The following is a 12,692-nucleotide window of genomic DNA, read 5'->3' on the forward strand; positions in this document are numbered from 1 at the left end:
CCCTCAGCTGCCGACAGGTGTTGTTGACATACCTTGATGGGGACAGCTGAAAATGTGTGCCCCGACCGGGACTCAACCCCGGGATCTCCTGCTTACATGGCAGACGCTCTATCCATCTGAGCCAACGAGGAAACAGATGAATAGCGCGACTGCAGGGACTTATTCCTTGCACGCTCCCCGTGAGACTCACATTCCCAACATACGTAATGTTCCTAGTAGATACTATGCCTATCCACTCATTACTCGCGCACACTAAGGTGACGATTCCAGCAAGAGTTTGGCACATTACATATGTAGATTGTGGACAGTTGGGAATGTGGTTCTCACGGGAAGCGTGCAAGAGATAAGTCGCTGCAGTCGTGCTATTCGTCTGTGTCCTCGGTGGCTCAGCTGGATAGAGCGTCTGCCATGTAAGCAGGAGATCCCGGGTTCGAGTCCTGGTCGGGGCACACATTTTCGGCTGTCCCCATCAAGGTATGTCAACAACACCTGTCGGCAGCTGAGGGTTTCAATTAATTATCATTTAGAAGCACGATTGTTGGTAAGCCTCTGTATTAGCTCTAATTTCTCGAGTACTCTGATGCACATTTCGCGAGACGTATGTGGGAGGAAGTGATATATTGTACGGGTCTTCGCGGAAAGTACGGTCTCGAAATTTCAACAGTAAACCTCTCCGTGATGCACAACGCCTCTCTTGTAGCGTCTGCCGCTGTTTTTTTTAAAAAAAAATCTCTGTAACGTACTGGTGCTGACTAAATGATTCCATAACGAAACACGTCGCTCTTCGTTGGATCTTCTGTATCTCCTGTGTCAGTCCTACATGGTAAGGCCCCAGATTGATGAACAACACTCAAAAACCCTTTCGAACAAGCGCATTGTACGCCATACCTTTATTGAATGAATTGCATTTGTTTAAGATTGTTCCTATGAATCTCAATCTGGCATCTGCTTTTCCTGCGATTTGTTTAATGTCGCTTCGGACAGATACTCGTAGATATTTTACGGTGTTTGCTGTAACTACCTGAAATAGAGTCCAAACAGTAGTGCACCAGTTTTTGTCTGCCATATTCCACAACACACTCGATCGTTGCCCGGTGCGTAGGCACATCCTGCTGCGGTTCCTCGAACGCTGCGGAGACCGGCTCGATGGAATCCTGCATCTCACGTTTTCTTCTGGCTCCCTTGTTGCCACAGATGGCTATCCTTTTCTGAAGACGCATCGTAGTTGCCGGTGAGGAGTGCAACCACATACTGGCCGACGTCACCCCAGTCCTCGATCCAGTTGCTTGGATGGCGGGTGACGGCCCACTGCTGTGTTCCCACTCTGGCTGTGATCACTGCGAATGCTCTGTTGGCCGCTTGTCTGCTGCAACTGTTGACCTCAGCTGTCTTCACTGTGTTGATTCATGATATTCCGTCGTGACCACCTGTAGGGTTACGAATGTAATGGCCGAACCAGACTCTTTCATCCGTAGCCATTTCTCGTCGAACGTACATTCCAAGTCCATGGGTAGTACACGTTTCTGGGGAGTGCTCACTAACTAGTGGATGATCAGATCAAGACTGAGTGACGTATGATTCATCTGAGTTCATTTCAGAGCAATGTCGAGTCATGATTAGAAAATTAACTCTGCAAACCATTGTGCCTCATGTGCTGCTGTCACCAGCAGACGCCTGCTGCAGCGGCACCTCCGCAGACAGACCAGCCATGCGGGTTGCCTACTCCGCTGCGAAGTCTGGCCGACCCAAAAGTGTTTGCAAGCAAGTACCACAGTTGACAACAAACATGCAGGTACAGCCAACGTCCATCAGAGGGCATCAACCAGCAGCAGATGAAGGGGGAGCGACAATTGACGAACTTTTTCCTGCTGGTCACGTGTGTGCAAATAGTCCCAGAAATATACTTCTGCCCGGCCATTCAGCGGGCAGTTCTCGACTCGCTGAGTGCAGAGAAGATTGGCCGGCCCAGCGGTGTGCCACCTCGGTCATCCTCTCTTCCGCAACAATTGTGAGACGTCGCTTCCATCGTGTTAGGCTATCCACCAGCTGCTAACAGCCGACTTCGACGTGGAACTCTTGTACGGGTATGGAGTCGAAGGGAAGTCTGATTATAGGAATTAGTTGTTATTTGCTAGATCTGCAGGAAGGATATTTACTGTTTTGTTGGTTTTGAAGAGTGTGTTACTGTTGGTGGCTTATTGTAGTTTGCTTAATAAATTCACTACTGGCCACAAAAATTGCTAAGCCACGAAGATGACGTGCTACAGACGCGAAATTTAACCGACAGGAAGAAAATGCTGTGATATACAAATGATTAGCTTTTCAGAGCAGTCACACAAGGTTGGCGCCGGTGGCGACACCTACAATGTGCTGACATGAGGAAAGTTTCCAACCGATTTCTCATACACAAACAGCAGTAGACCGGCGTTGCCTGGTGAAACGTTGTGTGATGCCTCATGTAATGAGGAGAAATGCGTACCGTCACGTTTCAGACTTTGATAAGGGTCGGATTGTAGCCTACCGCCAATGCGGTCGAGATTCAATGACTGTTAGCAGAATATGGAATCGGTGGGTTCCGGAGGGTAATGCGGAACGCCGTGCTGGATCACAACGGCCTCGTATCACTAGCAGTCGAGATGACAGGCATCTTATCCGCACGGCAGTAACGGATCGTGCAGCCACGTCTAGGTCCCTGAGTCAACAGATGGGGTCGTTTGCAAGACAACAACCATCTGCACGAACAGTTCGACGACGTTTGCAGCAGCACGGACTATCAGGTCGGAGACCATGGCTGCGGTTACCCTTGACGCTGCATGACAGACAGGAGCTCTTGCGATGGTGTACTCAACGACGAACCTGGGTGCACTAATGGCAAAACGTCATTTTTTCGGATGAATCCAGGTTCTGTTTACAGCATCTTGATGGTCGCATTCGTGTTTCGCGACATCGCGGTGAACGCACATTGGAAGCGTGTATTCGTCGTCACCATATTGGCGTATCACCCGGCGTGATGGTATGGGGTGCCATTGGTTACACGTCTCGGTCACCTCTTGTTCGCATTGACGGCACTTTGAACAGTGGACGTTACATTTCAGATGTGTTACGACCCAGGCTCTACCCTTCATTCGATCCCTGCGAAACCCTACATTTCAGCAGGATAATGTACGACTGCATGTTGCAGGTCCTGTACGGGCCTTTCTGGATACAGAAAATGTTTGACTGCTGCCCTGGCCAGCACATTCTCCAGATCTCTCACCAATTGACAACGTCTGGTCAGTGGTGGCCGAGCAACTGACTCGTCACAATACGCCAGTCACTACTCCTGATGAACTGTGGTATCGTGTTGAAGCTGCATGGGCAGCTGTACCTGTACACGCCATCCAAGCTCTGTTTGACTCAATGCCCAGGCGTATCAAGGCCGTTATTACGGCAGAGGTGGTTGTTCTGGGTACTGATTTCTCAGGACCTATGCACCCAAATTGCGTGTAAATGTAATCACATGTCAGTTGTAGTATAATATATTTGTCCAATGAATATCCGTTTATCATCTGCATTTCTTCTTGGTGTAGCAATTTTAATGGCCAGTAGTGTAAGTTAGCAAAATGAGGTGTTCTTGCTCTGTAGATTTAGCAGTGGCGTCGAGTTTGTTCGAATTCCTGCGTTGCTCCATTGTTCGCTGACGTGGCTGAAGGTTCCCTTAATAAATAAGTTGTCAAAAATAGTTGTTCTTGCTCGGTAGATTTAGCAACATCTGTGACAGTCATGATCTGGAAAGGGTTTATCCACATCTGATATGTTTGACTGCTGTATTATGTATGGTCTTGCATAGTGTTTGATAGTGTAACAAGTGAAGCAAGCACTTTCAGCTATAATCTTGTCGAAGATCATTTAGTGAGACTAGTTTTCTTGTTACAGGGCTGGAACGCAGACATGTCGCCACCTCTTCAGTGTCGACAGTGGCTACAGGATGAATGACAACCAGTTAAGTAACTGCATCTTCACCCACCAAGTGCCGGCTGGGCATCGAAAAGCTACTGATGCTAATGAGGAATATAGAAGGAACTAACGGATGTAGTATTTTGTCAAAACACTTTTCTGCTAGACAGCAAGGGAGGAAAAGCAACTTCTCTCACAGAGTCAGCACGACTCCACGAAAGATACGGATTAGAGCATGGTCCGAATACACCCTTCAGCTTTAACCAGTGACGTTATATTTCGACTAAACAGCATAGTTTATAAGAGTCACTAAGACAACCACAGGCGACATGTAATAACAGGTAGATTACGCCTTTCAAGGTGGCGGCTACAAGATGGACCATTACCATCGAAAATAGGCATAAGAAACACGCAGAATACGCTCTAAGACATATAAACAACGCACCACGAAAGAACTATCCGGATGCGACGTAAATCGTTAGATGTAACGTGCATGTACAGACAAACAAATGGTTACAATTTCAGAAAAATTGGGTATTTCTTCAAGAGAAAGACCTTCACAAAATGAGCAAGTCAATAATGTGTTGGTCCATCTCTGGCACTTACGAAAGCAGTTATTCGGCCAGGCATTGATTGACAGATTTGTTGTATGTTTTGCTGAGGGTTATCGTGCCAAATTATTTTCACTTGGCCTGTCGGATAGAAACTCTCGCCGTTTCGGGCGCGCATTATCTCGCTTAAGTGTAAGCCTAGGATGGCTTGCCATAGAGGACGATAGAAGGGGGCGTAGAATATCGTCGAAGTACCGCCGTGCTCTAAGGGTGCCATGGATGGTAACCAATGCGGTCTTCCTATGAAAAGAAATTGCACTCCAGACCGTCAGTCGTGACTGTCCGCCCGTATGGTGGGTGACACTCAGGTTAGTACCCCACCGCTGTCCGGACTCGTCTAAGGCCTGGAAACGCATTGACTGACGTCTGATGTCAACACCCAACGCCCAGTCTCTCTTCTGACTGCCTTATCCTAAATTGTTGAAATAGTAATGTATTGTACAGTAGCTTCGCACCTTTGTAAAAATAAAGTTTTAACAAAATGTCAGTTTGGTTTCCAGAAAGGTTTTTCAACCGAAAATGCTATATATACTTTCACTAATGAAATATTAAATGCTCCGAGTAACCGAAAGTCACCCGTCGGGATTTTTTGTGATCTCTCAAAGGCTCTTGATTGTGTAAATTGTGGAATACTTCTAGATGAGCTCAAGTACTGTGGTATGAATGGGACAGCGCTCAAATGGTTTAAATCGTACCTAACTGGAAGAGTGCAGAAAGATGAAATACGCAGTTCACACAATATGCAAAAAACTGGTGATTTCTGAAACTGAGGAACAATCAAGAATGGGGTGCTGCAAGGTTCGGTCTTGGGTCCTCTGCTGTTCTTAGTATATATTAATGACATGCCGTTCTATATTCGCGAAGATGCAAAGCTCGTACTTTTTGCCGATGATACAAGCATAGCTATCACACCCAACAGACAAGAATTAACTGGTGAAACTGCAAACGAAATTTTTTAGAAAATCATTAAGTGGTTCTCTGCAAATGGGCTCTCATTATACTTTTACAAAACACAGTACATACAGTTCCACACAGTAAATGGAATGACACCATTAATAAATGTAGACTTCGATCAGAAATCTGTAGCTAAGGTAGAATATTCAAAATTTCTAGGTGTATGCATTGATGAGGGGTTGAACTGGAAAAAAAACACACTGAAGATCTGCTGAAACGTTTGAGTTGAGCTACTTATGCTATTAGGGTCATTGCAAATTTTGGCGATACACATCTCAGTAAATTAGCTTACCACGCCTATTTTCATTCTGTGCTTTCGTATCGCATGGTATTCTGGGTAACTCATAACTGAGTAAAAGAGTATTCATTGCACAAAAGCGTGTAATCAGAATAATTGCTGGAGCTCATCCAAGATCATCCTGCGGACCCTTATTTAAAGAGCTACAGATCTTCGCTGTACCCTCACAATATATATATATATATTCACTTATGAAATTTGTTATTAACAATACGACGAATTCAAAAGTAATAGCAGTGTACATGGCTATAACACTAGGAGAAAGGAAGATCTTCACCACTCATAGTTAAATCTAACTTTGGCTCAGAAGGGGGTAAATTATGCTGCCACAAAAGTCTTTGGTCACTTACCTAATAGCATCAAAAGTCTGACAGATAGCCATATAGCATTTAGAAGGAAATTAAAAGAATTTCTTAATGGCAACTCCTTCTACTCATTAGATGAATTTTTGGACGTAGTAAGTGGGTAATTTCTCCACCCCCAACCAAAAAAAAGAATTTAAAAATATTAAGTTTCATGTAATATTTTGTGTAATGTAATATCTTGTATAGACACCTTTTATTAACCTGACATGTTCTACATCATTACGAAGTCTCGTATTCATGATCTATGGAACAAGTACTAATCTGATCTTACCTCACTGTCTTCAGGGATGAGCCCGGTTAGAAATGAGCCCCGATAACGGTCGAAGCCCCGGACAGAGTTGGGACACCAAGCTGGCTGTCGCCTGCCTTACAGCCCTGCAACCAGGAGTGATGATGGCCTGGGTTGCCATTTAGAACGCATTTAGTTGCCATCCACAGCACCCTTACAGCACAGGAGCACGTCTACGATATTCAAAGCGGCCTCTTGTTACCCTTCATGGCAAGCCATCCTGGACTTACATTTCAGCAAGGTAACGACCGCCTGCACACGGCGAGAGTTTCTAGTGCTTGCCGAACCCTACCTTGGCTAGCAAGATCGCCGAATCTCTCCGCACATGAGACCGTATGTAGCATTATGGGCAGGACTCTCCAACCAGCTCGGCATTCGACGACCTGACGCGCCAGTTGGACAGAATGTGGCACAATAGCCCTCGGGAGGACATCCAACAACTCTGACCATCAGTGCCAAGCCGAATAACTGCTTGCATAACGACCAGTGGTGGACCAACGCGTTATTGACTTCCTCTGCTTGTGAAGCTCTCGTCTCTTGAATAAATAATCAAGTCTTTCTGAAACTGTGATTATTTGTTTGTCTATACATGTACATCGCATCTACCAACTTCTGTCCCATTCGGGTAATTTCTTCGTGGTGACTCAATCTTTTTGTCTTGGAGTGTGTGTCAATCATGTAATGGAATGAAACTACCTGGACAGCCGCGGGAATTACTGTGTTGTTGGCAGGGACAAACTAAACATGCTACAGTAACACTAACATCATTCCAAGAGAGCTACATAACTGGAACATAAGGCATATGAATATCTCCAGAATGAACCGAACAAAAAAAAGCACTAAAACACAAAACTGGAACCGAATATTCACTTGAAGTATATAGCTTAAATGCAAGCAGAAAAACCAGACACACCCCCACAAAACAACCATGTAATTGGAAAGTGATATACACAGATTACTTCAAATTAACCGAACGAAAGTATAGAAAAGCACACAATTGGAATCGAATACTTCGTTTGACCCGTATAGCTCACACGAATGTAGCGATACTAAACCCCACTCTCTAAACGGAATTAACGAGACAAAAAACTGAAAACCCTCTACAAGAAAACTGAAACACTTTCAGATAGTATGCGAAAAAGGAGGATAAATTTCTATGGTCATCTTCTCAAAATGAACTCCAACAGATTAGCTCAACACATTTTTAACTTTTTCCGTAACCGGAAAACGAAACCCAACTGGTTTAAAGAAATTGAGAAAGACCTAGTAGAATTAAAGAGTTCAGAAAATTCACTTATTGATCGAATAGCTAAATTAATTACTAAAGATGAGAACATAAGGTTCCAAGACAAATCTACACAAAGCTCCAAACCCTTCATCTCGGAAGAAGAGAGGAAAAGAAGACCAGAAAAAATGAAGAAATACTGGGCCCTAAGAAATGGACAACGCGCAAAGAAATGTTTGATCCAGCGTACCGCAAAGAAGAAGAAAGTGAGCTTTCTTTCCCACAAGAAAACTAAAATCTTACACGAAATGGAAGAAACTCATAAAACAAACTTACGTATCACAGACAACTACGAATTAACTCATCCTGGTCACACACACACTCACTCACACACACACACACACACACACACACACACACACACACAAACCGTACTGCAAACAACAAAATATTCAAACGCAACTCTGAAGGGAAGGAAGAAAAATTGGGTTTAACGTCCCACAACTCCAAAGCAAATGAGAAACACAAACATCCAATCTAAAAAAAACCAACAAATTTCAAACGAAAACTAACAGCTCAAAAACCAAAACAAACTAATAAGCACTAACTGCCAAAGACCCGATACCATTCAACTGAACAGTTACCACAAAATGCATCACAAAACCAAACATCCACCACATGAGTGAGCCACCGGTGACAATAACACGATCCCTGTATTTTTTTTTAAAAAAACAGTTTCAAATATGTCGCGTTTCCACGATGTCACATTCGAAAGAAACGGCCAAATATTGGCAACAACCAAGATGATAAATAAGACAATTACTCGTTTCACCCGCAGCTATTTGAGATATGCTCTTACCATTATATAATCTATCTGAAATCTGTCAGGATCTCTAAGCTTCTTCCATGTATACAACCTTCTATCATGATTCTTGAACCATATGTTAGCTATGATTAAGTTATGCTCTGTGCAAAATTCTACCAGACACCTTCCTCTATCATTTCTTTCTCCCAACCCATATTCACCTACTATGTTTCCTTCTCTCCCTTTTTCTACTCTCGAATTCCAGTCACCCATGACTATTAAATTTTCATCTCCCTTCATTACCTGAATAATTTCTTTTATCTCGTCATACATTTCATCAATTTCTTCGTCATCTGCAGAGCTAGTTGGTCTCGTATAAACTTGTACTACTGTAGTAGGCGTGGGCTTCGTGTCTATCTTGGCCACAATAATACGTTCACTATGCTGTTTGTAGTAGCTTACCCGCACTCCTATTTTTTATTCATTATTAAACCGACTCCTGCATTACCCCTATTTGATTTTGTATTTATAACCCTGTATTCACCTGACCAAAAGTCTTGTTCCTCCTTCCACCGAACTTCACTAATTCCCACTATATCTAACTTTAACCTATCCATTTCCCTTTTTAAATTTTCTAACCTACCTGCCCGATTAAGGGATCTGACATTCCGCGCTCCGATCCGTAGAACGCCAGTTTTCTTTCTCCTGACAACGACGTCCTCGTTAGTAGTGTCCACCCGAAGATCTGAATGGGGGACTATTTTACCTCCGGAATATTTCACCCAAGAGGACACCATCATCATTTAACCATACAGTAAAGGTGCATGCCCTCGGGAAAAATTACGGCTGTAGTTTCCCCTTGCTTTCAGCCGTTCGCAGTACCAGCACAGCGAGGCCGTTTTGGTTAGTGTTACAAGGCCAGATCAGTCAATCATCCAGACTGTTGCACCTGCAACTACTGAAAAGGCTGCTGCCCCTCTTCACGAACCACACGTTTGTCTGGCCTCTCAACAGATACCCCTCCGTTGTGGTTGCACCTTACGGTACGGCTGTCTGTGTCGCTGAGGCACGCAAGCCTCCCCACCAACGGCAAGGTCCGTGGTTCTTGGGGGGGTACTCCAGAATAACCGAACGAAAATATATAAAAACAGACAATTGGAATCGAATACTTCGTTTGACCTGTATAGCTCACAACAATATAGCGATACTAAACCCCACCCTCCCCCACTCTCCAAATGGAACTAACGAGACAAAAAACTGGAAAATCTCATTTCAGCGAGTTTTTTTTCCACAAAAAAATTAAAATCTTACACTAAATGGAAGAAACTCATAGAAAATACTTACATACCACAGACAACTACAAATTAACTCATCTTGGACACACACACACATACACACGCACACGCACACACACATGCACACACACACACACACACACACACACACACAAACTGTACTGCAAACAACAAAATATTCAAACACGACTCTGAAAGAAAGGATGGAAAATTGGGTTTAACGTCCCACAACTCCAAAGCAGATGAGAAACACAAACATTCAATGTAAAAAACCAACAAACTGCAAACGAAAACTAATAGCTCAAAAACCAAAACAAATAAATATTCACTAACTGCCAAAGACCCGATACCATTGAGCTGAACAGCTACTACAAACTGCATCACAACAACAAACATCCACCACAGGAGTGAGCCACCGGTGACAATAACACGATCCCTGAAAAAAAAATTCAAATATGTCGCTTCTCCACGATGTCACATTCGAAAGAAACGGCCAAATATTTGCAAAAACCAAGATGATAAAAAAGACAACTACTCGTTTCACCCGCAGCCATTTGAGATATGCTCTTAAGTTCGTGCCTAACATTACGCTCGAAAATCGTGCCAGATACGTAAAGAAACAGCCAAGCATAGCCAGCAAACATAATAGTTTATGTAGTTACTAAACTGACCACAGATAACATTTAATAACAGGCTGCTTACATCATTCGCAACGTAAACTCATGACGTCACACAGGTCGTGTCGTTGGGTCAAAGCGAACGGGTGGAACAGGACTGTGCGCTTGACCCAAAACAACTATTGGGGGACACAGCTTACTTTATTCAGAAAAGCGTTCGACGCTGTACTACATCGTCGATTGAATATCTCGGTTGAGGTAGGATCATATGGAGTATCTTTACAGATATACAAATGGTTCGGAGACATTTTGACTAACGTAATAAAAAAGACTGTACGGGACACGCAGTTTGCAACAGAAACGAAAGTACATTGGGTGTATTCGCATGGAAACGTAACTGGACATTCCGTGTTTTCAATACAAATACACGGTTTCTCAGAAAGGATCAGCAGGACTATATAGGACTGTAAGGCTGTTTGCTGACGATGCTGTCGTCTGTGAGAAAGTATCGTCGTTGAAATATCGTGAGGAAGTACAGAAACGCTTAGGCAAAATTTCCATTAGATGTAATGAATGAGATCTTTCTTTAAAGGTGGATAGATGTACGACAATACTTATAATAAACAGAAAGAGACCCCATTATTAGAGCCAGCTGCTGTGGCCGAGCGGTTCTAGGCGCTTCAGTTCGGAACCGCGCTGCTGCTACAGCCGCAGGTTCGAATCCTGCATCGGGCATGGATGTGTGTGATGTCCTTAGGTTGGTTAGGTTTAAGGAGTTCTAAGTTCTAGGGGACTGATAACCTCAGATGTTAAGTCCCATAGTGCTCAGAGCCATGTGAATCATTTGGACCCATTATAAGAGTGGGGACGAACACTCGAAGCGTGTCGCGTTGCTTAAGTAGAAGTGATGCTAAAATCTATATGAAGTGGAACGAAGTCGTGAAGTCAGCTGCAGGGAAGGCGGATAGGAGACTTGGATTTTTTGGGAGGCTGCTTGGAAAGTTCAGTAGATCTGTCAAGGAAGTCGCTTTCGAGGTGCTTGTAGGACCAGCTGTGAAGTGTCGCTCTATGGCTTGGAGTCCTTTTCAGGTAGGCAGTACAACAGACATCAAAATAATTCCGAAATAATGCTGCTAGGATCGTTGTGTTCGGTGACGTCTCCTCTGAACAAACTTTCACCGAGAGAACAGAAAATTCAACTCACAGAATTCAAGTCCCTCTCATTTTAATTTCAATACTGGTTGCACGTGATGGCTGTGCCATGGCAAGGTGCATAGGTAACATATACGAGAGATGTAGATTATGAGTTTTTCTTCTTTCTGGTATGGCATACAAAAGCACGTGCTTTCATTTTTGCCCTAGCAACAATTGTCTTACGTCCGAGTGATTCCTGTTTTGTTTGCAGTAGCAGAGCCCAAATGCGAAGTTACTGCACGCTGCCACAGAGTCATATGTACATTGTTCCTTTGAGTGCTCTGCTTGCCTCCAGTTATTATTCTGACTCCAGTTCGTATCTGGCCAGTGACACAAATAATATTTAGTATAAAATCTTTGAGTATGTACAACTGCAATCAAGGTAGCGCTTATGACAGTGGTTATGTAAAATCTTGACATTATATGAAATTAATGTGAATTAATGCACTGTATGTATGGTAAATGAACCACGTGTGTAATGTTAAATAACATAATCCAACACATCATTTTCAACCTAGTAGAGATGAATGTTCGAGGGATTGATTATCTGAAGTGGGTGTTAACTGCGGCACACGTTTTGCGTTAATTTAACTCTGGCCTTGTGGATAGCGGCACGTTAGGCCGTGCTTGTCTTCGAGGCAGGACCCGGAGTCCAGCAGAGTTTCCTAGAGGCATTTTGAGAACGGAGTTCAAATGGTTGAAATGGCTCTCTAGAACTTAGAACTACTTAAACCTAACTAACCTAGGGACATCACACACATCCATGCCCGAGGCAGGATTCGAACCTGCGACCGTAGCGGTCACGCGGTTCCAGACTGAAGTGCCTAGAACTGCTCGGCCACTCCGACCGGCTGAGAAAGGGGAATCCTTGCTTTTTTCAGCAGGAAGGAGCTGATGGACTTGCCTCCTCCAACTCACGTACTGTGAGTTGTTGAGGAGAGTCACTTCTTTCTCGCTTCATCAGTCTTCTGAGTGGTTTGATGCGGCCGGCGACGAATTCTTCTCTTGCGCCAACCTCTTCATGCCAGAGTTGCACTTGCACCTTACGTCAGATTCATTACGCAGTTAGAATGTACTGATCAGAGTCTGCTAGACTTGAGTTG

The 12,692-nt window shown here is 43.9% G+C and overlaps 1 protein-coding gene and 1 non-coding gene across 2 annotated transcripts in view; both read left to right on the forward strand.

Moving 5' to 3' along the window:
• Positions 1-375: 375 nt before the first annotated feature.
• Positions 376-449, forward strand: Trnat-ugu. Its single transcript has one exon. It is a non-coding gene; the product is annotated as a tRNA-Thr (tRNA).
• A 3,503-nt stretch (positions 450-3,952) lies between these two features.
• Positions 3,953-12,692, forward strand: part of LOC124789250 (polyglutamylase complex subunit TTLL1-like) — a 208,769-nt gene continuing 200,029 nt past the window's right edge. The window contains exon 1 of the mRNA XM_047256545.1: positions 3,953-3,981. Coding sequence (XP_047112501.1) covers positions 3,968-3,981 — 14 coding nt within the window. The 5' untranslated portion in view covers positions 3,953-3,967. The remainder of the gene's footprint in view (positions 3,982-12,692) is intronic.

The sequence above is a fragment of the Schistocerca piceifrons genome, chromosome 3 (genome assembly GCF_021461385.2).
Source record: "Schistocerca piceifrons isolate TAMUIC-IGC-003096 chromosome 3, iqSchPice1.1, whole genome shotgun sequence".
Classification (NCBI taxonomy): Eukaryota; Metazoa; Arthropoda; class Insecta; order Orthoptera; family Acrididae; genus Schistocerca; species Schistocerca piceifrons.